General features: G+C 41.2%; 8 protein-coding genes across 10 annotated transcripts; all 8 read left to right on the top strand.

Annotated features, from left to right (window-relative positions):
* Positions 1–37: 37 nt before the first annotated feature.
* Positions 38–5,577, top strand: LOC145709845 (uncharacterized). Of its 2 annotated transcripts, XM_081787548.1 has the most exons (8): positions 38–125; positions 185–295; positions 432–492; positions 736–982; positions 1,048–1,442; positions 1,704–1,937; positions 2,338–2,600; positions 5,438–5,577. In XM_081787548.1, exons 1-7 carry the CDS (start codon positions 55–57, stop codon positions 2,554–2,556), a joined length of 1,338 nt encoding a protein of 445 aa, XP_081643674.1. In that variant the 5' UTR covers positions 38–54; the 3' UTR covers positions 2,557–2,600; positions 5,438–5,577. The 2 variants fall into 2 exon arrangements, with proteins under 2 accessions (XP_081643674.1, XP_081643675.1); XM_081787549.1 differs by lacking the exon at positions 185–295.
* Positions 5,578–6,775: 1,198 nt separating this feature from the next.
* Positions 6,776–7,580, top strand: LOC145709849 (uncharacterized). Its single transcript, XM_081787554.1, has 3 exons — positions 6,776–6,959; positions 6,996–7,119; positions 7,229–7,580. The coding sequence occupies exons 1-3, from the start codon at positions 6,790–6,792 to the stop codon at positions 7,550–7,552; spliced, it is 618 nt and encodes a 205-aa protein (XP_081643680.1). The 5' UTR covers positions 6,776–6,789; the 3' UTR covers positions 7,553–7,580.
* Positions 7,579–9,781, top strand: LOC145709847 (tubulin beta-1 chain-like). Of its 2 annotated transcripts, none has more exons than XM_081787550.1 (6): positions 7,579–7,678; positions 8,072–8,194; positions 8,234–8,884; positions 8,929–9,202; positions 9,309–9,461; positions 9,505–9,781. In XM_081787550.1, the coding sequence occupies exons 2-6, from the start codon at positions 8,075–8,077 to the stop codon at positions 9,633–9,635; spliced, it is 1,329 nt and encodes a 442-aa protein (XP_081643676.1). In that variant the 5' UTR covers positions 7,579–7,678; positions 8,072–8,074; the 3' UTR covers positions 9,636–9,781. The 2 variants fall into 2 exon arrangements, with proteins under 2 accessions (XP_081643676.1, XP_081643677.1); XM_081787551.1 differs by having other exon boundaries at positions 8,929–9,209; positions 9,316–9,461.
* A 64-nt stretch (positions 9,782–9,845) lies between these two features.
* LOC145709848 (ras-related protein Rab-18-like) lies at positions 9,846–11,093 on the top strand. Its single transcript, XM_081787553.1, has 5 exons — positions 9,846–10,003; positions 10,092–10,255; positions 10,302–10,468; positions 10,515–10,582; positions 10,628–11,093. Exons 1-5 carry the CDS (start codon positions 9,911–9,913, stop codon positions 10,802–10,804), a joined length of 669 nt encoding a protein of 222 aa, XP_081643679.1. The 5' UTR covers positions 9,846–9,910; the 3' UTR covers positions 10,805–11,093.
* Positions 11,094–12,110: 1,017 nt separating this feature from the next.
* Positions 12,111–17,601, top strand: LOC145708856 (uncharacterized). The gene is made up of 3 exons (XM_081786553.1): positions 12,111–12,190; positions 12,779–16,692; positions 16,733–17,601. The coding sequence occupies exons 1-3, from the start codon at positions 12,111–12,113 to the stop codon at positions 17,599–17,601; spliced, it is 4,863 nt and encodes a 1,620-aa protein (XP_081642679.1).
* A 2,355-nt stretch (positions 17,602–19,956) lies between these two features.
* LOC145708854 (uncharacterized) lies at positions 19,957–20,490 on the top strand. Its single transcript, XM_081786552.1, has 2 exons — positions 19,957–20,242; positions 20,293–20,490. The coding sequence occupies exons 1-2, from the start codon at positions 19,997–19,999 to the stop codon at positions 20,488–20,490; spliced, it is 444 nt and encodes a 147-aa protein (XP_081642678.1). The 5' UTR covers positions 19,957–19,996.
* Positions 20,491–20,567: 77 nt separating this feature from the next.
* LOC145708853 (uncharacterized) lies at positions 20,568–22,006 on the top strand. The gene is made up of 3 exons (XM_081786551.1): positions 20,568–20,886; positions 20,993–21,792; positions 21,896–22,006. Exons 2-3 carry the CDS (start codon positions 21,652–21,654, stop codon positions 22,004–22,006), a joined length of 252 nt encoding a protein of 83 aa, XP_081642677.1. The 5' UTR covers positions 20,568–20,886; positions 20,993–21,651.
* Positions 22,007–22,116: 110 nt separating this feature from the next.
* LOC145708852 (uncharacterized) lies at positions 22,117–24,236 on the top strand. The gene is made up of 8 exons (XM_081786550.1): positions 22,117–22,236; positions 22,296–22,427; positions 22,468–22,597; positions 22,644–22,924; positions 23,097–23,242; positions 23,288–23,443; positions 23,488–23,702; positions 23,747–24,236. The coding sequence occupies exons 1-8, from the start codon at positions 22,117–22,119 to the stop codon at positions 23,908–23,910; spliced, it is 1,344 nt and encodes a 447-aa protein (XP_081642676.1). The 3' UTR covers positions 23,911–24,236.
* Positions 24,237–25,760: the final 1,524 nt, after the last annotated feature.

Here is a 25,760-nt window from a genome sequence, read left to right as displayed (position 1 = left end):
AAAAATTAGTTTTAAAAATAATTGAAATAGAAAAAGAATGTGTTAAGATTGGGGATGATGGAGCCGTTTGCGAATGCGAACGAAACGTTCAAGAAGCTGTTTGACACTGGGCAACAGCTGAACGAGTAAGAGCGCACGAGCTTAGTTCCGAAGTAGAGCAGTTTCTAACACTCATTTCAATCAGGGTCTACCGCCGCAATGTCATTAATCAAAGGAATCTCCAATTGAGAGAGGAGCGGGCCCAGGCTAACCCTTTGCCGCCCAAGCGTCAAATCACACGTGCATGGCAGAACTCGTGAGTTAACCTCGTTAGGTAAACTGCGGCTCTGCGACCTAGACAGCTTCCATCAAATTTCATCTGTTGATTCACGCCTAATTCGTAAACCGCTTTCTCCTTTGCTTCGAAAACTCATTTGTAAATGCTCTTCTAGCAAACTCGAAAAAGAAGAAAAAGCGCACAGAGAATTAAAGACAAAATTCGATGAGCTCAAGGAATGATTCAAATTTCAAAGCTCAATTATAAATACCTAGACTCAGCAACCTGTGTACAAAACCTGAATCTGGCTCTTGAAATTGCTCTAATGAAAAGCCGTGGAGTATTATTCTTCTCCATCCGTATAAAATTCATGCTTTTTCATAAATTCTTTTTCAAAGCCTGACTCAGGTTTTGCACACAGGTTCCGAGCTTCGTTGAAATTTCAATAATAAAACAACTGTTTTTGAATCAATCAACAGAAAGATTTCATGCACAACTTGGATCTGAATAAAGACCTGCAGTCGAAAGTAAACGAGCTCTGTAGCGAAAAGAACGCACTGAAAACGAGACTCGGACTCGTCCAGGGCGACATCTCAGAAGCCGTGAACAAGCGCGAAATGGCGAATGCTCGTACAGAGAAAGCGCAAGTTGAAAAGGCCAAGATCGAGAAAGAGCTGCATGACGCTCACAAGTTGCATGCTTCTCTGACTGGTGTTATTCATGCAGGCACGGGCGGAAAGCAATGAACAGCAGTGCGTAAGTTTCCTGGATTTGCTTGAGCCCTAGAAAAGAGCACAAGAAATTCGTCGACTCACTGCTTCAAAAGCACGCGCTGGAGATCGAAAACTTCAAGAACTCTCTCCAGAGTTTGGACATCAAGCTCCAGTCACAGCGGCAAGAGTTGCGACTGGACTACACGCGAAAAAGGGCAAAAGACAAGCACGAACTGCATCAGTGCATCACCAGCGCAAATCAAGAGCGCGATCGTGCGAACTTGAAGCTCACAGCCGTCGAAAACGAAAAACAGAATCTAGAACTGTTCATCAAAGATTTGGAAAAAGACCTCAAGGAGAAGTCAGCGACGATTACGAGTGTTAGCGAACGCTTGGCCCACTGTGAGCTCGTCATTGAGGAGAATAAAGCCATTTCCAAAGATTACGCGCAGCAAATCGAGAAACAGTTCAAGGTACTGAAACTTTCCTCAGCAACCATTGTCCAAAACCTGAGTCAGGGCCTGAAAGAGCTTGAATGAAATGACGCATCGAAAAATCGCACCATCCCTATCTGTTCTCTTATTCTGATGAAGCCGCTTCGTTTTTAAAAAAGCCGCTTCGCGGGTTTTCATTCAAACTCTTTCAAGCCCTGACTCAGGTTTTGGACACAGGTTGCAGAGCCCAGCGCCGAAAAAGTTCAAGTCTAACCTGTGTAAAACAACTGTTACTTCAAGGAGATCCAGGCTCATTACGAGAAGAAAGAGTTCGAATGGTCGAATAAAATCGGCGTGTTGGAAAAGCAGCTTCGCATCGAGTGTAGCAAATCAGAGCAAATGCGTGTTGAAACGGACGCACAAATTTCCGTTTTGGAAAAAGCCAAAAATAATATCGAGAGCCTGCTTCACCAGGAACAAGTACTTCATAAAACGCTAAGAGAGGAGCATGAGAGGGATAAGCAAAATTACCAGGCAAGTTTAATGATTATATCTAGGGTTTACGGTAGAAAAATACTAACTTTTGATCCCCAAGGGCTTTTTTAAATTTTTATGGGCTCCATGGATAGCTTAGATGATTTCAAGCAAGAATATGAAATAAAAAAGTAGGTGTATAATTTCGGAAGTTAGTCAAAAATGCCAAAATGTGAAAAAGTACGAATTTTCAATCCCTTTTTGACCAACTTCCAAAATTATACACCTACTTTTTTATTTCATATTCTTCCTCAGTATCTTCTAAGCTATCGATAGAGCCCATAAAAATGCCAAAAACCCCTTGAGGATCGAAAGATAATTTTTGTCCGGAGACCCTAATTATATCTCATAAACTGAAATAAATTTTAAACGAGCGGATTTGTAAATTCGGGTTTTGTAGAGCTCCCTGAAAATGGCAGAAGAAAAGTCCTGTTCTTTCCAAAAAAGAGCGGTCGAATTGAGCGAAGTCGAAACGCAACTAATCGCACAGAACAAAACGCTGCAGACAATCACTGAAAGCCAAGCTCAGAAGATCGAAGAAATGCTCAAAGCTAACTCAGAAGCAGCGGCAGAGCACGATAAAGAAAAAATTATTTTGCAAATAATGAAACGAACTTGAGGATGCAAATTCATAGGCTTCGCGACGTGGTCAAAGACATGAAGGTGAGTTAATGGTTATAAGAAAGTGTTTATGAGCAGGGTCTCGAAAAAGCGTTGCCCGCCCGTGGTATTAGCGCCACCGCTCACTTTCGCCCACGGCGCTTTTGTTTTTCGCGCTAAAATTCCACCGCGGGCCCGTAGTAGCGCCACCCACGGACACACGTAGAATTCCACGCAAGCCGGTGGAAATAACGAGTGCCCAGTTTTACTTTTGGGCGCTCGCGGATAGGTCTCACCCTCGGCGAGCGCAGCTTGCTTGATGATTTAAATGTTTAATAATTAAATGAATAACAATAACCTTTATACTTATAACATTAGGTAATATGAACAAAAAAGTTCCCGGAAGTGGTAAGCTACCCGTTTGCTAAATATGAGCCTACTCACAGTCGAGGATTACTTCCAAAAAGAACCAAACACTAGGACTAACCGTCAAGCGACCTTATCAGTTAGTATTCATAATGTGTTAATTTCATAATAATTGAGTGCACTTTGTTTTCCGATAGAAACCCTATATATACTCCTATTTTATATAAAAACATAACTTTACTAATCCCTCTAATATCTAGTAAAGACTCTCGTAAGGACTAGTAAAGATATTCTTTTCTCAATTCATTGAATAGTGGCTTTTTAGTTCCCCACCAGGGCTGGTAAATTCGCGTCCTAAAATCTGTCGAAAATTTTTAGTGCACTAAAATTAGTGCGCGAATTTATTTTGTCGAGACCAGGGCTGGTAAATTCGCGTCCTAAAATCTGTCGAAAATTTTTAGTGCACTAAAATTAGTGCGCGAATTTATTTTGTCGAGACTTTAGTGACTTTCGCGTCTCTTTCGCGTGTGTCTCGAAAAGTGTCGAAAATAAGGGCTGCTGATTGGCCCGCCAATGAGCGCGGGCTCTTTAATTCTGAAGAATACGTAAGTTTGGGAATTTCAAACTTCGTAAATATTAGAATTTCAAAGAGTTTCAATAAAGTGGATTGGGTAATCGAGGGCGTGAATTTTAATATAAAGTCAAAAAAGACTTTATCAATCCATTTGTTAATTTTCTTCATAAATATAAAGTATCAAATATAGCTTATATTATATAGGGAAAAATAGAATTCATTTTTTGTTTGCAACTCTTTCTGCGCTGGATTTGAATGATAAGCTTAGACTCTTAGCCTAAGATTAGCTTTCTAAGGGAGGTCTTCTCCCTAATTTTTTTATTGAAGCTTGTTCTTCCTGCATTTTCCCTTTCTTGTCAATCTTCTTCTTGTCGTCGTTCGACTAATCTTCGGTGTCCTCAAAAGTCTGTAGCAGGAGCAGCCTTGTGCAATTGTTAATATAATTCATAATTACAAAATCATATTTATTTCACAATTCAGAAGGGAGATCTTCTCTCAAGTTCATGCTTACTTTATAATTCAGAAAGCAGATTTACTCCCGATATATTTTACTCTTAAAATATAGCATTGCTATATCCTAGAAAACTAAAAAATAACTTTGGGAGGAGTTCTTCATTAGCAGTTATCAAGTAAGCGTGAATTTGGGAGGAGACCTCCCTTCTAAATGATCAAATATATATGATTCTCTGAATAAAGAATTATATAAAGATACTGAGAAGAGCTCTTAGACCACGAAAGTAGGGGAAAAGGTCGGACTCATTACCAATTGATAACCCATTACCAATTTTGGTAATGCATTACCAAATTCGGCAAAAAGTGTCGATTTTTTCATTCAAAGAGCGAGTGTGCGCTCCGCGCCTGTAAAATAGAAAACTTGTGGGGTGTTTTATTCATTAACTTGGCGAAAAAATATATATAAATTGATAATCGACAACCGAAAATTGGTAATGGGTTACCAAAAATTTCGGTAATGAGTCCGACCGTTCCCGGAAAGTAGAACGTATCAGTCAAGGCTGCTCCAGCTTCAGAGACTGTTGAGGACAGCGATGAGAAGTTGTCGGACGATGACAAGAAGAAAAAAGGCAAAAATGAAGAAAAGCAGGAAGATCCAGCTGCGGATGGCCCTGCGATAAAAAAATTAGGGAGAAGACCTCCCTAGCAAAGCTTATCTTAGCTCACCATTAAAATATTCGACAAAAAGAATTTCCAACAAAAGTTGACTTTTATTCCTTTCAATTTTTTTGTTACTAAATTAGGACACCGGAAATATATTTTTTTCGCAAAACTTAAAAGTGCTTGTTTCAAAGAACTAATACGCTCAGGTGAAAGAGGATGATCGATAACCTTAGCTGACTTAATTTGGTGGGGGGCTGAAAACGATTTTTAAAAATTAAATTGTGTCATATTTATGATGCATTCATTTTTAAATATCTATGTATTAAATATCTAAACTTGGTAGCAGTTTCAGTTTGAAGAAATTCTTCCCTGACAAAAATCGTCTTCCATGAAACTATCATCCGGGAAGAGCCCATTGGATGATGAAAAAGAGCCTCTTTTTTCGCGTCTTTAGTGCTGATCAGCTCTCGAAAAGTCACTAATTTCCCCAAGAGGAAAAATTAGTGTCATTTTAGTGCACTAAAGGCGCGAAAGACGCGAAAATGTCTCTAAAAAAAAATTAGTGCACTAATTTTTTTTTCTTCGAGAGAAAATAGTGCGCTAATTTACCAGCCCTGTTCCCCACATTGGATCGGCAATCGGAACGAATTGTGTAGTGGTTCGTATTGCGCTCTGCGGGTCGCCGCTTGGCCTAACTCCTCTGGCGCAGGCCTTATTTAGCAAACCGAGCCACCGTTGTTTTTGAAAGTGTACCACGGGCGGGCCGTGGAACGGCGAAAGTGGGGGCGCTAATACCACGCGCGTACCACGCATTTTTCGAACCCCTGTTTATGAGTGGTTTTAGGCGGATATCGAAACTGTAGAATCTGAGGATGCAAAGAAACTGAAAATACGCGAAGAAAAACTTTGCGAAAAAGAAAGAATCATCGCCAAAGAACGAGCAGAATTTGAAAATGAAAAGGCGAATTTCAAAGGTTCGCGGGCGGCAAGAGAGGGATCACAAGAATCGCCTGGAATGACTCTAGAACTGCAGAATGCCTTGGAAGAGTGCGTAGTTCTGCGACAGGAGAAACAGACACTGCTTGAACGATGTAACAAACTGTCGCATGAGCTAAAGCGAGCGACCCGATCGCTAGAAAACGGGGCAGCGGCTTCCGAAGAAAAGGACCGTCCATTGAGTGCCGTTGAGAATCTCCAGTACGAGCTCACGAAAAAGCAGCTCGGATTAGTAGCTTTGGAACGTCACCGCGTTCCATATAATCCGACTGAATACACTGGCTCTGCTTGCGATTTGCCTACTCACGAAAACTCTTTTCTCGATTCAGAAGTTGTTTCTCTTTCTTCCCTGCCAAATACTGAGCTATCACAGGTAAATACTCGTTTCTCATTTCGTCGGCTTTATTCAGTAGCCACAGTTCATAAATCTTTAGTCATAGCCGCAAGTTTTGACTTGTACTCTTGGTAATTCGCGGTTTCTTTTTTCTTGACACTTTCGTACTCCTTCAACTCTTTTTGATAGCGTCGTATTTCGCATTCAATTTCGTCAAGGCGGTTATGCAAGTCCTCGTGTCTGGGAAGGATTCAGTAAACTTTTAGAAATATCTGCTTTTAGAACAGCCAGAAAAATACCCTTGATGGGTCCCCTGAATCCTTGAGTAATCGTCTAGATATAATTGGGCTAGCAAAAGATCTCGCGCATCAAGCTTATCGTTCATCTCTTTTTTCAGTACTTCCATTTGTCTTGTAACGCTGTGGTACACCCGTCTCGATTCCTTAAAAATAAAACTTACTTAATTTATTGATCAAGAATACTATCGTACCGATATCAGTCCAGTTAGTCTATCAGTCTTTTTAACGATTTTTTCGTGGTGATAGTTGACCAATTCTTGAGTACTCTTTTCCTGGGACATGTTTTCTCTTCCAATAAATACCAAAAAAGAGTTGGATCGCGTCTTTTTATGCCGTAGATCTACTTTCATTCGAGCCGAGTCGACCCGAGCGTTACGTTTTTGTCTTCAGTTCGAAGCAGAAGATGTTCCCGTCAAGCTGCCTTCTCGCAAGCAATTCAAACGACCACTGCCAAGGCAACCTATCAACTACAATTCCCTCAAACCAACCACTTGATACCTTCTTTTTTATTTTAAAATTCTATTTTTTCACTTTTTACAACGTTAATCGATTTTAAACTGCTTAAGAATGCATAGCCTGACCGCGTGGCAGATGATGAAAAATGACTTCGACGTGGGCATTACTAGTTTTTGGGAGAACTGGAAAGGCTTTGGCACGCGATTCGTGATCAAAGACTACTTCGCGAGGATGTACGGTCCTCGCTATAGCCAATACGCTGGTGGGTTCCTTGCTTTCTGGTAAGGACGCTCGAATCAGCAAAAAAGGATATCTAGCGTGACCCAGTGGAGCGTGAAGAACTTTATTCCGATTATGCAGCGTGCACGGCTCACGAGGTTTTCAATTTCTCTTTGGAGCGGATGGTTCTTCGCACACCGTCTCTCAGACTACATCGTTTATGTACGTGAGCTTCAACTTCCATTAACTCGACTACTCTCGACTCTCGTCGGAATTATTAAATCAGATCTTCGTTTACCCTTGAAATCCCTTACTAATGGCATTATTTTAGCGGCAAATGATTGATGAAATGAAGTCTGGCAAGTTTCTGGAAGTCGCGAACTCGGTGGCTTTTCGTTGGGCCATTTGCTCGGCGAATCCCTTTTATTTGGAAGACAAGCAATGCTACAAAGAAAGCAAGGAGATCTTGAAGAACCTGGCCGCATCACAGGCTGATCAACGAACGGCTTACCAGTTTATCATGTTCTATCCTCTTCTCTTTTCAATCACTATAAAGCACTTTCTGCAAGAAGCTTATCAAAACACTCATTTAACAGTAGACATATCGAGAGCTCTTGGTAGTATCGAAGATATGTGCCATTTGAAAATAAATTGAACTCTTTTCTTAAAAAATACATTTTGTAGATTCACTTCGCTCGTGTTATGAAATTTATTCTGTCAATGAAGAAAGAAAAATTAACGAGAATACGACATATGTGGCAGTTGATGACTTGAGTGACAGGTAATGTACCTTTTTTGAATTCAAGTATCGGGGTGTTAGTTTATTGGAAGGGAATTTCCGTTTATGCACTTTAAAAATACTGTTTGATCGACAACATTTCATGGGAAAAGGCAAACTATATGGCGCATATTAGTGACGTAGAGTCCGCCCCTTGACGTGACCAAAATTGCCGTGCTGGCAAATGTTCTCAACTGATAACAAATTGCTCGAATTAGCGGTTGTTTCATCCCGCCTTGCCCTTGAGCGCCATGCTCAGAGCTTGCTGCATGAAACCAAGGCTACTTTCTAGCACTTTCAGTACCAGACTTTGGTATTGAGCCTCACTTTCAGAGAGATCTTTTGCTACTGATTTTTTCTGGATATTTCTTGCGCAGAGATAAGTTTACTTTTTAGAGCATGCGGGAAATTGTACATCTCCAAGCTGGTCAATGTGGAAACCAAATTGGCGCTAAGTTTTGGGAAGTCATTTCTGAGGAGCATGGTATTAGCGGTGATGGAACTTACGTTGGCGATCAGGTAAATTATAGCGATAGCTTTGATCTAAGTAATATTAAGAGCCTCCAACTCGATCGCATCAATGTTTATTACAACGAAGTTGGCAACAACAAATATGTTCCACGCGCCATTCTCGTCGACCTAGAGCCAGGAACAATGGACTCTGTTCGAGGCTCCGCTTTCGGCGAGCTGTTCCGTCCTGACAACTTTGTTTTCGGCCAATCTGGTGCTGGAAACAATTGGGCAAAAGGACACTACACTGAAGGCGCTGAGTTGGTTGATTCTGTCCTCGAAGTCGTTCGCAAAGAGGCGGAGAACTGTGACTGCCTCCAAGGCTTCCAGCTGACACACTCTCTTGGTGGTGGTACCGGATCTGGAATGGGAACCCTCCTGATTTCCAAAATTCGCGAGGAATACCCTGACCGGATTATGAACACATTTTCCGTCGTTCCATCTCCAAAGGTCTCCGACACTGTTGTAGAACCTTACAACGCCACTCTCTCAGTCCACCAGTTGGTTGAAAACACCGACGAGACTTACTGCATCGACAATGAGGCTCTTTATGATATTTGCTTCCGCACTTTGAAGCTGACAAATCCAACTTATGGCGATTTGAACCACTTGGTCTCGTCTACTATGTCGGGCGTCACAACCTGCCTACGATTCCCGGGTCAGTTGAATGCCGATCTTAGAAAACTAGCTGTCAACATGGTGAGTCCATTTATTCTTCAAATTATTACGAACGATGCTCCAAGGTCCCCTTTCCGCGACTTCATTTCTTTATGCCCGGCTTTGCGCCTTTGACCGCTCGTGGATCCGCCCAATACCGTGCGCTCACTGTTCCAGAGCTGACCCAACAACTCTTCGACTCGAAGAATATGATGGCAGCCTGTGATCCTCGACATGGCCGATATCTCACCGTTGCCACTATGTTCCGTGGGCAGATGTCGATGAAGGATGTTGACGAGCAAATGCTCCATATTCAAAACAAAAATTCGAGCTACTTTGTCGAGTGGATTCCAAACAATGACTACGGCTTTATAATCCATTCCTAAGTTAGGAATCCTAACCATATTTTGAACTTCCTTACGAAGTTATTTGAGTTTTCTTTAAGATTATTATTGAGCCTAAAAAGTTAAAACTGCCGTCTGTGACATCCCACCCAAGGGTCTGAAGATGGCTGCTACTTTTGTTGGAAATTCAACTGCCATCCAAGAACTCTTCAAGCGAATTTCTGAACAGTTCACTGCGATGTTCAGGCGAAAGGCTTTCCTTCACTGGTATACCGGTATGAGCTCGCCACTCTCCTTTGTTTAACTTTCATCTTATAGGCGAGGGCATGGACGAGATGGAGTTCACGGAAGCAGAGTCTAACATGAACGACCTCGTATCCGAATACCAGCAGTATCAAGAGGCCGGTATTGAGGAGGAAGAAGAGGGATTCGAAGAAGAAGAGGATTAACTTCAAGGCCCAACAAACTCTAGAGCAAAATCATGATGTCTTCCTGAAACTAACCTGTTCCTAGCAATTTCTCATCCTCTATGGTTTTAGTTCAAAATATAGAAAAACTACTCTGTCTGACTGACTCAATAAAAGTTTAAATTCAACTTTTGAATTGCTATAGTTAATCTTGAGCATATTTTCGACACCGCGAAATGTTATGATTGAACTCAAATGAACTTATTTCAAGACTGAGAGAAATCGGCTGAGAGTCAAGGGATATATATTTTCTCAAAATGGACAATGGAGCCCAGCGTCGTGGTCCCATCACGCCGGCTTATGACATTGCGGCCAAGATTTTGCTGATTGGGGAAGCAGGCGTGGGAAAGGTACAGTTTGCGAAATTGACAGTCTGTGAAAATGACGCTCGCTCTAATCGCAGTAATGAGACTGTTCTCAAAGTCAAAATATTTTTAGACTCATCTGATCCTCCGTTACGTGGACAATATCTTTGAACCGCAGCTTGTCAAAGTTACAGTTCAACCTGACGTTAAGAGCAAAGATCTCACCGTGCACGACAAAAAAGTTCGCCTGAGAATTTGGGATACAGCTGGTTCTGAGCGATTTCGCGCTATAAATCGGTGAGTGCTCTATTTTAACTAGCGATGAGACAATAACTCACTGTAGATCTTTCTTCCGAAATGCCCTTGGAGTTATTGTTGTTTATGACGTGACTGACAAAAATACCTTTGCCAAAGTCAAGAGCTGGATTGAAGAAGTGGACGTCAACTGTGACAAGCAACCGGTCGTGATTCTGGTTGGCAACAAGACAGATCTGGCAGAGCAGCGACAAGGTTTTTTGTTGCTTATATTTGTATTGTTCTAGCAGATTGCTTATAGTCTCGACGCAGGAAGGACGCGAGCTGGCAAAACGGCATAAAATGATGTTTATGGAAGCAAGTGCAAAGGTAGAGCCTCATCAATATTTCAATCGCTCGTAGGGCTATTTTTAGACACGCGAAAACGTTAACGATGTATTTTTCGAATTGTCGGAAAAGATACTCGAGAATCCGGAACTGTTCGATTCTGCGTCTCGTCGCTCGCAAGGAGTCAACCTCGAGCGCCAGGAAGACAACAACTTGGTCTCTTGGATTTCAGGAACTCTCTCTTCGTTTTGCAACGTTCTGTAATGCTCAGTTACAAAACCTATCAACTCAAACTCGATGTAACTTTAAATCTTTTTCCCACGGCAATTAGTATTAGACCAGTGTATGGGGATTCAAACTGATAAATCTCATATTTTCCTCTATGTCTTCGCTAGTTCTTCGAAGCTCTAAAATAAACTCAATCCGCAAAGTAACTCTTCTTTTACTCCGAGCGTGTCTTCAACTAAACTTTCGTTTCTGTTTAACTTTTTGTTCATTAAAACAAATGTATATACAACATTCTATTCAATAAAATAAAACATAGCTAGTTCCACTCTAAAGAAGTTTTCAGTCAGTTACATGACTGAAACTATTCATTTTTTTTCTTGCAAGAGTTTTGTCGAAGCAGGCATATGTTACATATACTTTTAGGAGACAGCATAAAAAGGCATGATTAAGGAACAAGGGTTGAATTGAAGATTTTTCGGGTGTGTCGTTTGCCCATATCAAACAGAGTGCCGCTTGATCAAAAGTGTGCACATCAAAGTTAAAGAGCAAATGTACGAATGTTCGAGTGTTTACGATGATGTGAATAAAAGGTTTATCGCACGATTGTGTGGCGCACCTTAAGGAGATACACCACATAATGGGGGATAAAACGGTCTTTGTGCCTTTGGATGACCCCTTTTTAACGTGAGGGCCTTTGTGATCCCGTTCGGCGGGTGATTTAGCGTCATCCTACCTTGGTACTTCTCGCTGAGCAGTTTTCCCAAAATCTCCAATTTGGGTTTATTTACTCTATCAATTTCTGATTTTTCCGTGGACGTACATCCCCAAGTGGCGAATTTAACAATCCGGCGGCCCTCTTTATGCTACTTTTTAAAACCTAATTGAGGCTTACTTCGCTCTGAGAGACGAAATCGTGCATTTGAGAAGAGTGAAAACCAACGGAAGAATCGAGCGAGAAAAGAAAGAGATTTACGAAGAAGAAAATCAGTTATTTTATAAAAATGCAGACGCGAAAGCGGCGGCGAGAATGGATTGTAGCGCTGACGTTAGGGATCTTAAATTATACGAGTGCCGTTGCAGCTGAAACGCCGTTCTCTGCCGCAGAATTAAGGAATGCGCTCGAAGTTGTTTCTTTCCGCTTTAAAAATTATAAATGATTTATTTCTATAAAAGATAAAAAGATTAAAGTACTTAAATTTACCATTAAACGACAACGGTAATTTTGAGCAAAGAGAGTAATCAAATCCGGGATATCAACATTCAACTTTCAACTATGAATACGAAGATATCAACGGCGCATTATAATTACAGACGATTAGAAGCTGAAATTCGAAGTATACGAATGGACTACGCACCGAAGATTCATGGACATCCTTCGATAAGGCGACGAATCAAGAACGCACTTCAGCCTCAACTCGATCAGTTCAAGCGTGAACTCAGGATTTGTTCTACATTTTCGGCGTTAGTCACGTCTTCGGTCATCAGTGCAAACGGTCATAGCAATTAACGCTCTTGTGCATCTGTATCAAAGGTCAATTCATTCTGACTCTTTCAACTGACACAGAGAGGCCATCATAATTTGCCAGACTTCTAATTTTAGCTGTCAAATTTTAGCTGTTTGACGAAAGATGTAGATTTTCTATTGTGGAACAATCATAAAGGGCGTTAAAATCTGAATCTGAATACAGGAATTCACAGCCATCGAAAGGAGGAGAAACCGACAGTACTGATTTTAGAACACGCCTTCAGCAGCTGGAATTGAGAATCGCACCTCTTGAAGCGGAACAAAGTACGCTGAGGGAGCTCTCTGCAACTCGTCAAGAAGTCATGGCCTACCAACGTGTCACATCCCAGAGAGTTGAGGACATTCAAAGTGACCTGGAAGTCAATACGGAGAAATTTATTTCTTTTGAAAAGGGTCACAATCTTCATTCAATTAGCCCAATTTTATAATGATATAAAATTATATATGAATAAACAATACTAGAATTTTGTGACCCCCGATGTAAGTGCAAAACTCCAATCTCTTGAAAACGAAGATAATATTATCGTCGAGGACGTCCGGACGGCTCTTACTAAGCTTGTCAACGACATCGATGGTCGTTTCGAAGAAATTGTAGCAGATATTCCCTCCGCACCAATTGAACTTGACGTACTAGAGCTGGAGCGCGTGAACGATCGTATCGACTCGCTGAACTCTTCCTTGATTTCAATGAACCAAAAGACGCCCAAGGAAGAAAAAGCTTTGGAAGCTGAGCAAGTCGAGGAAATCGAGCTTGTGACAAAAACTTATGCATCATCATCCGAAATCGAGCAGTTGGAGTCAAAGTGGACAGCAAATCTAAGATTTCTTGCTGGACAATTTACTAATCTAACCGACAGTTTGGCAGCTGATCTAAACTATGTTAGAATGATGATTTTGATGAATCCACCGCAAGATGTTCAAGAAGAAGTCGAAGGACGCCTTACCGATATAGACGAGAAGCTGAAAATGCTAACAGAAAAAGTCGAAAATAATGAATCTCAACTTCCGAAAGAAAAAGATTCCCAGAGTGAAATAGCTGATGAACTTGGTCCATCAATGGAGAATATCACTGCGATGGCGCGGGAGAACCTTTTACTCATCAATCTCAATGCCATGAGCATAGAAGATCAGAAGGGGATTATACAGGAACACAATGTTGCCATTGCTAAACTAATAGATTCGTTTACATTGGCAGGGGAGCAGCTCCGTGAATTAAGCTCAAATGCAACCGAACGCTCAATGAAATCGAATCTCCGAATTACAGTCGTTGAACAGGCAATGAGTGGAACCGCCAAACAAATATCAGACTTGACGAAGGAATTCGAAAAACAAGAAAAAGAAATCCTCGCTTCGAAAAATGGTTTAAATAATTCAACTTCAATGATTGAAACGCTGTCTGAATCTATTCGCAATTACGAGCTACTTTCTTCTTCAATTCAAAAACGATTTAACAAGACCCAGAAGACTATAGAAAGACTGGTCAATAAACAACCTGTTGTCGTTCCTCAAGTTGACCAACTCGAGCTTACTAACTTGTCTCAAAAGTTTAATTCTCTGGATAATCACGTTGATGAAATCAAGAAAATGATGAAAACAGATCACGACATTGTGAACGTTTTAACTTCAAATTTCGCCCAATTGAAGAAGAATTTAACTGAATCTAACTCGATGAAGGATCAAAGTTTTGATCTTCAATTGAATGGAGTGATGGATAAAATGAGAGAGGCATTCTCACCCAGAATAGATTCTTGCGAGGAACAACAAATCATACTTGGGGAACGCCTTGATGAAGTCGAGCGAAGTAGGCCTGCAGAAAGTACAATCTCAAAGAAGTTCAATGAGCTTATTAAAATTACGGATGAGATTTCAAGAACGAATGAAGAAATCATCCAGCGTGTTGATGATTCCGAGAGGAGATCATCTAACGTTGAAGACGAGTTAAAGACTTATCTGGCCAAAGAAATAGATGTAAAGAGCAGATCGTTTGAAGAAAATCTGAATTCAACAAGGAGTCATTTGGAAGCAGACATTTCAGAAGTGCGCCACGAGATGATGGATAAAGCCCGCGAGTCTGACTTGTCCGCTTTATCGATCAAAGCCGATGGAATTGAGTCTGAGCTAGAAGCTTTTAGAACTCAGCTCATATCCCGAAGAAATGATATATCGAAGATATCATCAGCAGTTCAAGAAGCAAAAACTCAAACAGAGACAATAACGTTTTTGACGGACGACTTGGCTTCAAGAGCATCGAAATATGAGCATGCTTCTGAGTTGCTGAAGTCGTCACTCATCGATATCGAGCGTAAAATTGATGATGGAATAGCTTCTTCTGAGGACTCGATTGAAATAATGTCTGAACGAATCGACGAGCTTGAGAAGACGGCAAGTACGACAGCCAACCTATCTGCAAAAGTCGCCGATATCAAAGAAGAGCAGGACAAACTAGAAGGTCAGCTGATTGACATGTCGTTTTTGATTGAAGATGACCTGACAACATTTAACAACTCGATTAATGTCATGAAGACACAAATGTCGCACTCGTTGAGCAGCAAAATTCAATATCTCAAGGAATCACTGAGCGGGGAAATGTCCACCAAGATGAACATTCTGTCCGAGAACTTGCGCAAGGTCAATACGACAAGCATGACAGCATCTGAGCTTCGCTCCCTGCTTGAAACTAAAATTCTACAGCAGCAAGTCGGACAGAAAAATCTAGAAGACAAGCTAGCGGTCATAGAAGACCACGTGGCAAGAGTAAATAGCCGGCAAACGACGGACTACGAAAGCCTGAAAACATCAGTTTCTAATTTGGATTCAAAACTCTTGGATGCATCCAATCGAGCGGAGCAAGCGCTTTCGATAGTTTCTCAGAAGACGGCCGAAATAACTGAAAAGCTGGAAATGAATAAGGAATTATATGATCGACACCAAGAAAGTATTGATAGAATGAGCAGCAAAAGTGTTAAATTTGAGGATTACTTACGAGAGCGCAAATCAGTGGTTACTCAAATAGAGAGTAGTTTGGTTACTCTGAAGAGTGATGTTTCCGGACTGATTGATTCTCATGCTATGGAGCGAAAGCAAATGATGCAGCAGCGTCAAATCATTATGAAACTGACTGACAATTACGAAGATCTACGAATCGAACTCACAGAACTTGATGACGATCTCCGACCACAGTCCGAGCAATTATTCAAGAGCATCAGATCGGTCGAATCAAGGGTGCTAAATTTAGCGACTAATGTCACCCAAGTCGATAGAACACATCAAAACAGTATGAATATTATATCAGGACGAGTGGCTCAGTTACAAGAGCAGATCAACTCTAATATGGAGCAGACATTACGCGGGCAAACAGATAACAGCGAGTACGTAGACAAGAAATTCGGACAGCTTCTTCACAAAGTGGACAGGCAGGGACAGAGACTCGCAGCATCCGAAGGAAAAAGCCTTGAACACGCGAAAGAGTTGGGCTTTTTAGCAAGTGATATTAAAAAAATACAAGAGGACTCCACGAGCACCCTGGCGCTCGTCTTCAAGCTTGCAAATAAGTCGAACGAGATTGAAAAACTCACCAAGGTCAACTCGGATGAGCTGGAGAAGCGAACACAAATTCTGCACGACAAACTCATCGTTCCTATCAATCATCAAGCGGGGAAACATTCAGCCTTAGAACAGCTTCTTGTCGCAGAAATTGAGAAAATTGAGCTTTCAGTTCAAAGCATTTTACGCGGAGAAGCACTGCTCAACTCAACTGTGACTGCACTTGGGGAAAGAACGCGCAATAATGAAGCTATCTTTTCGAACTCGATGGAAGCCAATAGGAACTTCCACATGTCAATCAACTCGCGAATAACGTCTATCGAAAATGACTTTTTAAATCTTCCCGAAAAAATTGAAGATATTGAAGACAAAATTACTCAAATAAGAGAAGAGAATCACAAAATTGAAAATGAGGTCGATGCGAACTCAGCACAGACAATCCAAAATAAAGAAATAATATCTGAGATTACTTCCTCGGTTCGTAACTGGGAAAAGGCTACTGCTTCCATTGGGCAGGAAATCGATCTGGTCAAAAATGAGAAGGATAAGCAGGAAAAAGAGCTAGTGGAGACCCTCGACAAAATCAAGGAAGATATTCTCATGCTTGGAATCCAGGCGAAACAAAACGAGGATGCGTTGAAACTCGTTGACGGAAATGTCTCCAAGAACTCCTCTATTATAATCGATGAGAACAAACAAATTATCCAACAAATTGCTTACCTGACCGAAGATATGGATGTTTTCCATGAACGGTTGCAACAGCTTGAAGGTGTTTGGTCGACTTCATTTGAAACTTTGGCGACTCAGTTAGTTGCCAGTCTTGACGACTCTAGCGACAATATGAGTAGTGATTCTAGTAAGTTAGTTTTTTATTCGTCTGAAAAATTCAAATTCAGCCTACGACAGCTACACAGTTCTGGACGATCAAGATTACTTGGATGAATTATCAATCAGGGGTGATCCGCCAACTTACCGAAGAAGGAAGAGACGTGAGTCTCCTCCCAATAACACTAGAAAACTCTTGGACCAGATTCACAAGATCGCCGGTGTTTTTAGAAAATATAAGCAGACAAATCAAGCCATGCAACAACGTATTTCTTCCATTGAAGATGATATTCTCAACATGCATAATGACTTAGGAAAACTGCAAAAGAGTGTTCAATACACGGAAGGCAAACTCCTCGAGAATCACAAGCAGCTAAAACTCAACCTCGAAAACTACTCGAAAAACGCAGCATCTATCGTTGAGTTTGGTCATAAGATTGAAGATGTGAAAGCAGCTCAAAACTCACAGTCTTTGAAACTCAAAACTGTCGATAACAACAAAGACAAAATCTATTCACTGGAAGTCGCCATTGGCGAACAAACGGCAAATTTCAACCGGCGGTTCTTAGAAGTGTCCGAATCGCAAGCAAATTTGATGCGTAAATTTGAAACTTCAACAGAAAACTTCTTGACGAACATCTTCACCATCGAGAGCAGTGTCAAATATCTGAACGAGACGTACTCTAGGGAGACAACGTGGGTCAAGGAACGCGTCGACAAATTGAAGAAGGCCGTTGACGAGTCGGATCAAAACGTGGACTTGAAACTGTCAATACTTGAAAATCGCATAAAGCCAGAAATTCTCGAATGGAAGACCAAGCACTTTGAGATTTTAAAACGGCTTGATGGTGATGTGACGGCGATTCAGAAAAAAGCCGGTGAAAACCGAAAGCTTTTTGATGATATTATAGAAGACTACACTTCGATTGCTAGGGCTTAAATATTTATGAATGTACTCATTTAATTATTTGGAGATGGATGACCAGGTTCGTGAGGACTAGGTTCGTGTGACTAGGTTCGTGGAATTTGGATTTTTATATGTATTTTTTTGTATCTTCACCATTTTCGGTCATTGAAGGAAATGGGTTGATGACTAGGTTCGTGGGACTAGGTTCGTGCCCGATATAGCCCGATTTAAATACTCTGGCAGAACCCACCACGAACCTAGTCCCACGAACCTAGTCCTCACGAACTTAGTCGTCATTCCCATTATTTGGATGGCTTCCGTCCAAGAATCATGCATTTTGTCGTTAGAAATGTCTACGTTGTGAATCTTCATTAATGATTCATTGATTTCTGACTTGACACAGCAATCGTATGATTTGAAAAAACTTAGAAACAAACTTTTTATTTGAACTTATTTTGAGCCCTGTTATTAGCTTCGAAGACTGAAGACATGAGGAAGAAAATCGACAGTCATGATGATTATTTGACAAACCAGGGCGTCAAAATAGAAGCATTGACGGAAGATTCAACTTCTCTTTCGAACGATTTGGCTGATATCAAGATGACAGTTCATGAAAATTTGAGCAACTTGAAACTTGTGGCAGGACAGAATAAGAATGATCTTGACGCGATGAAAGAAAAGTTCAACTCCCTTTACAAGAGCATGGAAACGATGACAAATGGAGAGGAGTTCGTTGCACAACTGGCCAAGATCGAGCGAGTTGTTTCTTTGTCGAATTCAACGGTCCTTTCGTCTCTTTCTGATGCAAAGCAAAAGATTCTTGAGCTGAAGACGGAGTATGAGACAGACTTGAAAAAACTGACCAACTCCCTGTCAATAACGGAATCGAAGCTGTCGGCGAGCATTGCTCAGCAAGTGAAAAAATAGAACTCGAATTTATTATGCTCAACAATGATGTGAGGAACCAGCTCAAAACAGTGTCCGAAAGTACAAGAGCAGAACTTCAAAAAATGTACCAGTCCGGCGATTTCAGCCGATTGAGCACTCGAGTGTTGAGCTTGGAAAACGCGCAGTTAGAAGCGCGAGAAGACAACCAGGAAAAACTTGCTCGAGTTGACGACATGATGGATGGTCATCGAATGATGCTCAACCGATTCAATGGTACTTTAGCAACTCTTACCATGAACAAGGCATTACTCAATGGAAAGCTGGATGATTTCAGTGAAGGAATTTCAAAGCTAGTCTTGGCGCTTTCGGAAACAACGGACAAGCAGGGCGCGCTCACTGAAAAGGTGCTCAGAATGGAAAACTCATTTGATGCATTTACAAAATCTGCGAAAACACATGTGCATGAATATCTGCATGCTAAATTGAAAACACTGGAAACTAAGGAACTGGTGATACAAAATGAAGTCAGAAAGCTCAAAGAGCTTGTCGCTGATGCCGAACAAGAGCTCGACCGAGTGAAATCGTTAGAAATCGTCTTCAAAGAAAACGTTGACTCTTCTGTCCGAAGACTGCGTCAAGAATTCGAGGGACTCAAAAACGCTCGCGACATTGCCGATTTCCGTTTGGAACAAAAAGTGCAGGATAAAATGGACGAACTACAAAAGAACCTTAATGATGAGCGGGGAAGCGAAACTTTACTGAAGATTTTTGCAAATAGAACGTCAATATTATCGGATAATATCAAAACGGAAATTCAAGATCTGCAGGAGGAACTGTCGCGTCTAGAAAGTATCTTCATGGAGCGAAATGATGAAATTAAGCAGAACACTACTGCGCTAGCCCGAACTGTCCAGAGCTCTATCGTGGATGCAGTTCGCCGTGAGAATGATGTTTCTTCGAAGATGAATTCGTTGCGGTCTGATCTAGACTCACTCACTTTAGTCGCCACTCGTCAAGCTGGAACTTACGAAGAACGGCTGAATGCTGCAGTTTTGAAGGAGTGGGTTTAATTATGCATTAGCTCTCATAAATGTTAGAAAGTCCGTAGCGTGATAAATGCATTTATATTCACAAACTGAGAGTAGCATGAGCTCTCGGGTTGATGCCGAACGTTGTTGGACTAAAAAACCCACATGCAGATTAACTCTCTAATAGACACTTTGACGCAGACTACCTCAGAACAGTCGGACAGGTTAGCCCATACCACCAGCGAAATTGGACAGCTTTCCGCGAAAGTCGAGTACTTAAAGGTATCTGCATTCGACTGGCCTAATTTGATCAGTTTAATTAAGTCAAATACGCTTGATAAGACATTCTGGAAGTACGACGACTTTGAGACAATTTACAAGCAAATGAAAGATCTAGGCAAGGGACCAAATAATAACAAAGTTCTCATTTTGCACGTCAAAGATTAAAAAAAGTCGCCCCTTGTTAAGCCACATTTAATGTTGAGCTCAAACTAGCTCAACTCAGATCAGCTATGGAGACGAAAATTGTGGCGACGCAACTGGCACTGGAACAAGACACTGATGAGATGGACGAGAAAATAGATGAAATCACGGAGAAGCTGTCAAGAACTGCCCGACTCGAGGAAAAAATACGAGCAGTGCAGGAAAGCAACGACCTGACTTCCGCACAGCTCAAGAAAATGGTCCATGAGAAGACCGAGGATCTTATTCAACAACAAGCTCGTCTCGTCACTGTTGTAAACAGCTTGCGTGCCAAGGTATACCAATTTATTTGATTTTGATTGAAATCAATAACTTCGTCGTTAAGTTGGCCGATACTGAGCAAGATGAATTTGCTAGGCTTTCTTCAGAAATTGATCGCCAGGCGCGATTGACGATCGACCTCAATTCTAAAGTTGAATCTCACAACGGTCAATTCAAAGAATTAGAAGAACTAATTTCAAGTTTGAAATCAACAAGGAGCGACTCAGTTGCCAACAACCAAATCATAAGCCAGGCTTTTTAATCGAAAAACATGAATTGATAAAATAGCTTGATTCTATTTAACAACAATCTAATATTTATGTCTAAAAAGCTATGAAAAGTACTATTCGAGATCTTCAAGATGACATACGTTCCGCAAAAGTGAACTCGACCGACTTGAGAACACTTCTTTACAATCTCGACGGCGATGTAGATAAACTAAACCGACAGTGTTCGACCTCGTTCGAAACCCTCCGCCGAGGCGTTGACCTCTTCCGCGAATCTATTTCTGCTCAACTATTCCACGTCAATCAGACAGTTATACGCTTGGAATCAGGAAATGAGGATTCTCGCGCTGATCGAATTGCAGAACTGAATGCCCTTGTTACTACACAAGGTGAAGACTGCCAAAACAGATTTAACAGATTGAACGATAAAGGTAATATATATTAATATCCTCGAAGGTCAAAATGTAAAAAAGGGCCGATAATTGCCTTGTCAAATATCCGACCAAGAATCACTTTTTTCTTGAAATTTATTTTCAGTTATTTCTAATACAAACTCACTTGAAAATTTCCGCCGGGAGATTCGAAGCTGGACGACGAAACTTATCTCGATCGTTGATGACTTCGACAAGATAGGAAAGTCCATTTCTGATCTTTTTGAGATGCGTGATGTTCTTGCGACGCGTGTGGAGACAAACGAGCAACAAATCACGGCTCTTCAAAGTTCAAGCAGAAACTCCATGTCAGCAACGGACGAAGCTATTGAGTTCGATGAATACGTCCGAATGGATCAGCTCTTGCAGGATTTGCATGACCTTCGCCATGACGTTCAGGCGACATTATCGACGCAACTAGACAAACTCTCCAGCGATTTCACGGATTTATTGAAAGAGTCGAATGCAGACGCTTTTAATAATGCTGACCAGGAAGGTTAAAGATCTTGTTTACATAAGTAACACAACGCACTGGTTTAACTCTGTCAGATCAAATCAGAAGTCGGCCGGGACCTGCAGGAGATTAAAATTATCAATAACGAGCAGATCGCAGCGCTAACAAGCGAGTTCAACTCGAAGATCGACTCTACTTTGAAACTTATTGAGAGCTATGCCAAGAGTAACGGCTTTGACGATTCCATTTCCGATGATTACGATCAGTCTGAGACAGAACAAGGACACAATCTAGGAGAGAAAATCGAGCGAATGGAATATCAAATCGACCAGCTTGTCAACGAAGTAGATGATTTAACAGGCAACATCACTAGTCGGGAGTATCTGGCCGAGGTCCTGGATTCAGTCACTACTCTTAAACTGCAAATGGAGAGACTCGAGACTGAGGAAAAAGTAAGTCAGACAAATCCGAAAGTCTTGGAACGGAATGCAAAATAACTCCATCTTCTGGAGTTAGTAATATACTTCATACGGATCGGTTCATGAAAGCTTTTAGACGCAAATCGATGGAATAAAGCTTGAAATCGACAAACTAATTCCCGATGTGATGGAGCCGATTGGAAAGCTCGACTCGAGGATGAAGAATATCGCTTTGGGCTATAAATGAATTATCGGGCAGTTTATTAAATAACAAAAACAATCCCCGAGACGCAAGCATTTAATATTTCTCAATCACTAAATTTACATTTTAAATAAGTCCGGACGAAATAGTAGCCCATGATAGAACATGCGTACAAGCTGTTTAATTTGACAAACGAGTTCTCTTTCGACAGTTTGAAGGAAAAAATCAAACGAATTGACGTGCGAGTCGACGACCTCGGTTCACAGATCAGCAAGGTTGTTATTCGTGATTTAGAGAGTAGCTCTTACAAATCTTACATAAAATAAACGTCTAGGTCTCACTCGGGCACAGCGGTCCATTCTTTGCTGGAGCTTCTCGGCCAGGTCCCTTTGATAATGTTGAGTCTGCGGCCGATGAGTGGTCATCTTGGTCAAAATGCTCCGTTACCTGTGGAAACGGCATCATGGTAAATATACAGAAAGTATCATCATAAAAACAAAAATTAGACTCGTCACAAAAAATCCGACGTCCAGAAGAAAGTCTGCAATCTCGGTTCCTGCAGCTGTTGGGGAGAATGGAGTGCCTGGTCGCCTTGTACCAAGTCATGTGGAACTGGAATTACTCAAAGAACTAGAGGTAAAAACATAATCCCAGTCGAGTTTGATTTAAATAATTTGTTCAGCGATTCTTGAGGGCATGAGTGAAAATGATTGCGATGGGAAGCCAGAAGAAGTTGCAGTTTGTGGAACGCATAACTGCTTCGGTGATCGAGTTATGCTTCTTGGCGGCCGAGGATCTTTCATGCAACACATGACTATCTTCGACGCGTCAGATAATTCCATCTCTACCGATCTTAGTGCACTCCAGCGAAGCTCATTGAGGCTCCCAAAGTTGGCGATGCATTGTACAGCAGCCTTGGACAACGCGGTCTTCGTTATCGGAGGGTACTACACGCGATATGATGTACGCAAAGGAAAGCGAGCGCAACTTATACATTTCGATTTGAGAAAACATGTTATAATCTTATTCCAAGAAAAAACAGTTGACCGTTGTTTTTCGGGTGACTTGATCTTTCGCTTGATCATTCTTTGAAGGACGCTTTTATCTCAAATAGTATCCGGGTCAGTTGCGCGAGCCCTGCAAAGTAAGCGGCAGTGACTGTCACATAAGTGATCCACTATCTGTTCGCAGCGAAATCGAGCTCATGCAGCATCAGTGCGTTGAGCACGATGGCGAAATCTGGATTTGCTCCGCGTATCACAAGCCCCAGCGATGTGACAGGTCACCCTCAAACTACGAAAAACGCAAATAACCGTAATTATTCAGCTTCGACGGCGAGCGCTTTACCAGGCGAACGGACTTAGACCACAACCACCTCAAGGGCTCCATGGTAAGCGTCCCTGAGCGTGGATTGGTCATGATTGGTGGTGCGGAGGGGTCAAGAAGAACAAGTTCATCTGTTGAAATCCTTCAAGATGGAAGGTTAGTCGGACTAAAAATCCTAAGCAATCAATAATTGTGTTTAGATGGAGAGCGGGTCCAACCTTCCCCAATGGCGGAATAACTGATTCAACAGCTTCAGTTGTAGGCGGCGACATTCTCGTCTTTGGTGGCACCATGGAATCACGTGCTAGTGACAGGGTTTATCGCCTTGCCGCTGGTAGCAGCTACTGGCAGCTGATGGCTAATCGCCTTAAAATGCCTAGGAAGCAACATCTATCTATAGGAATAGGCGGATCAGGTAGAGACCTAAATATCAACTGCCGACATAAGACATATTTGTAGTTTACCTCTTCTTTGGATACCGCGAAACATATCCCATTGAAAAGTGGGATGTCATTCGAGATGAGTCCACTGCACTGTCTGGGGAAAGCTCGGAAATGTGGAAGAATCGCCTATTTGCCTCGATTTCTCTCCTGCCCGGAGACGTGTGCCTTAACCTCAATTAAAAACACTTTAGAAAAAATAATCATTTGAAAGAACCCTTTCACCGTTTATTTTGTGAAGCTGACTTTGTAATTACCTGTACGTATCTACATTCGACCCCTGTATTTACTTCAAGCCTGAGAACAAGGATTCTACTTTTGATCCAACAAACTATCTCTATCGCTGTTTCTCGATTTTACATTTTATTTAAGAGAATTTTAACGCTTTGAATAGTTATCGTATTAAACTTCTGCAATTTCTGTAACGACTATGATTGTTAGTCGCTCTCCATCCGAATCAAGTGTTAAACAAATTAGAATACATTACATTATACAGATTCTATTTACTATTCTATGTGTCTTGTCAATTAGTCAGTTTTTCCGCCTGCCGCTGACATTGCAGGCAACAAACTCAGTCACAGCGCACAGCGTCAGGACGCCATCTGGTGCTCGGCGGAGAAGCCATTTTTACGCTTTTCTCGACTGGGCAAGTTTATTTATTGGAAGAAATTAATGTTTAATTATTTCTCTTTTTTCTCGAGTGGCACATCTAAATGGTTAATGGAGAATAATGCCAAATACTACAGCGAGCTTCTTGAATGAGCTCGCCTCATTGATAACTTAGAGAAACGTAACGAAAAGAAAAAGAGAGAGAGAAGAGAAGTGTCAGTGGAAGCGGATGAATGTACTTTGCTCAAGTGCGAACAATTACAGGAACAGTGATCAGCAACATCATGTGTGAATATTCTTTCTATATCGTTAGTAGATGATTCTCGACAAATAATCATGCTATTTCCTTAATTCTGCAATGCTCAATCGAGAGCCCGATATGACTCAGCTTTAAATGGAGTCCCCCATTTTTCACATTAAGCGAGTTCATCAAAAATGAATTTTTAATCAAAATGGGCGCAGAGCTGCGTTTTCGTGTGAATGTCAATGAACAGAAATAATTTGAAATGTGTGTCGAGTTCAGGGTCCCAATCAATTATTAAACAACTAAATTTCTTAAAAGTCGAAATTTTCCTAAAGCTGAAGCTCGTTAAAGGATCACTGCGAAGTTTTGTCTCCAAGAAATTCAAAAATTTTCACGATGACTATCAACTTATTCAAAAGCAAAACAAAGTAAAATTAGAGAGGAAAAACGAAGAGAGTAATATGTTTTAGGATGCATTCAAAGACTGCAAGCCGAAATCCTTCGATCATGATATAATATCGAACGGGTAAGTCGGGATTATATGCTCGCTGATTTCGATTCGATTTCAATCACGCTGTGATCAGAAAAAATGCGTCAAGTCAAGTTTGAATAAACAAACAATTTATACATTAATATTTTTGTTTTACTACGTTTTGCTTACTATGAACAAAGTTGCGTATGACTAATTGATATCAACCATATATAGTAGATAAAGATGAGGTCTGCGTAAGTGGTCATTTATTTTTCATGTAACAGTGACAGCGATCAGACACTAAGTGTCGATGTCATATACCTGGGATAGGATTTCGTTCAATTCACCATGGCCGGTGTAGGACTTGGTCACCAACACTTATTTTTGTGGTCATGAGAGCTAAAGAGCAAATCTATGCTTTTGCCGAGAAACAACAATTTCGAGAAGAAATAATTTTGTCATTTCGGCAAAGCGAAATCATAGAAGAAAACTATTAGTTTAGAAGGGTGACCACAAAGACAGGCGCTTCTGTTGGCGCTACTCGGGGCGGCGTCTCCCTCGGCACTTCAACTAAAGCCGAAAGAAATATCAAATTATTTATGAACAAGTCTTAATACTCTCCTAATTGTCACTCTTATTCACAGAGAAAAAATTCTATCGAAATATTAATTTTTAAACTTCCGCTAATACTAACGCCATTTGAGTTAG

Source organism: Oikopleura dioica, chromosome XSR (assembly GCF_907165135.1).
Source record: "Oikopleura dioica chromosome XSR, OKI2018_I68_1.0, whole genome shotgun sequence".
Taxonomy (NCBI): Eukaryota; Metazoa; Chordata; class Appendicularia; order Copelata; family Oikopleuridae; genus Oikopleura; species Oikopleura dioica.
Note: the sequence above shows the minus strand (reverse complement) of the source record. Positions and strands in the feature narration are given on the sequence as shown.

Coding starts and splice junctions, on each gene's coding strand:
- LOC145709845 (XM_081787548.1), top strand. CDS start 55: ATGATGGAGCCGTTTGCGAATGCGAACGAAACGTTCAAGAAGCTGTTT. Junction 296..431: donor ACACGTGCATGGCAGAACTC/GTGAGTTAACCT, acceptor ATGCTCTTCTAG/CAAACTCGAAAAAGAAGAAA. Junction 1,443..1,703: donor AAATCGAGAAACAGTTCAAG/GTACTGAAACTT, acceptor TGTTACTTCAAG/GAGATCCAGGCTCATTACGA.
- LOC145709849 (XM_081787554.1), top strand. CDS start 6,790: ATGCATAGCCTGACCGCGTGGCAGATGATGAAAAATGACTTCGACGTG. Junction 6,960..6,995: donor GGTGGGTTCCTTGCTTTCTG/GTAAGGACGCTC, acceptor AAGGATATCTAG/CGTGACCCAGTGGAGCGTGA. Junction 7,120..7,228: donor TCTCAGACTACATCGTTTAT/GTACGTGAGCTT, acceptor GCATTATTTTAG/CGGCAAATGATTGATGAAAT.
- LOC145709847 (XM_081787550.1), top strand. CDS start 8,075: ATGCGGGAAATTGTACATCTCCAAGCTGGTCAATGTGGAAACCAAATT. Junction 8,195..8,233: donor GAACTTACGTTGGCGATCAG/GTAAATTATAGC, acceptor AGTAATATTAAG/AGCCTCCAACTCGATCGCAT. Junction 9,203..9,308: donor CGAGTGGATTCCAAACAATG/ACTACGGCTTTA, acceptor GAGCCTAAAAAG/TTAAAACTGCCGTCTGTGAC.
- LOC145709848 (XM_081787553.1), top strand. CDS start 9,911: ATGGACAATGGAGCCCAGCGTCGTGGTCCCATCACGCCGGCTTATGAC. Junction 10,004..10,091: donor GGGAAGCAGGCGTGGGAAAG/GTACAGTTTGCG, acceptor AAATATTTTTAG/ACTCATCTGATCCTCCGTTA. Junction 10,469..10,514: donor TCTGGCAGAGCAGCGACAAG/GTTTTTTGTTGC, acceptor GATTGCTTATAG/TCTCGACGCAGGAAGGACGC.
- LOC145708856 (XM_081786553.1), top strand. CDS start 12,111: ATGGACTACGCACCGAAGATTCATGGACATCCTTCGATAAGGCGACGA. Junction 12,191..12,778: donor CTTCAGCCTCAACTCGATCA/GTTCAAGCGTGA, acceptor CCCCGATGTAAG/TGCAAAACTCCAATCTCTTG. Junction 16,693..16,732: donor CAATATGAGTAGTGATTCTA/GTAAGTTAGTTT, acceptor ATTCAAATTCAG/CCTACGACAGCTACACAGTT.
- LOC145708854 (XM_081786552.1), top strand. CDS start 19,997: ATGGAGACGAAAATTGTGGCGACGCAACTGGCACTGGAACAAGACACT. Junction 20,243..20,292: donor TAAACAGCTTGCGTGCCAAG/GTATACCAATTT, acceptor TTCGTCGTTAAG/TTGGCCGATACTGAGCAAGA.
- LOC145708853 (XM_081786551.1), top strand. CDS start 21,652: ATGGAATATCAAATCGACCAGCTTGTCAACGAAGTAGATGATTTAACA. Junction 21,793..21,895: donor GACTCGAGACTGAGGAAAAA/GTAAGTCAGACA, acceptor GAAAGCTTTTAG/ACGCAAATCGATGGAATAAA.
- LOC145708852 (XM_081786550.1), top strand. CDS start 22,117: ATGATAGAACATGCGTACAAGCTGTTTAATTTGACAAACGAGTTCTCT. Junction 22,428..22,467: donor CCTGTGGAAACGGCATCATG/GTAAATATACAG, acceptor AACAAAAATTAG/ACTCGTCACAAAAAATCCGA. Junction 22,925..23,096: donor GGTACTACACGCGATATGAT/GTACGCAAAGGA, acceptor CAGTTGCGCGAG/CCCTGCAAAGTAAGCGGCAG.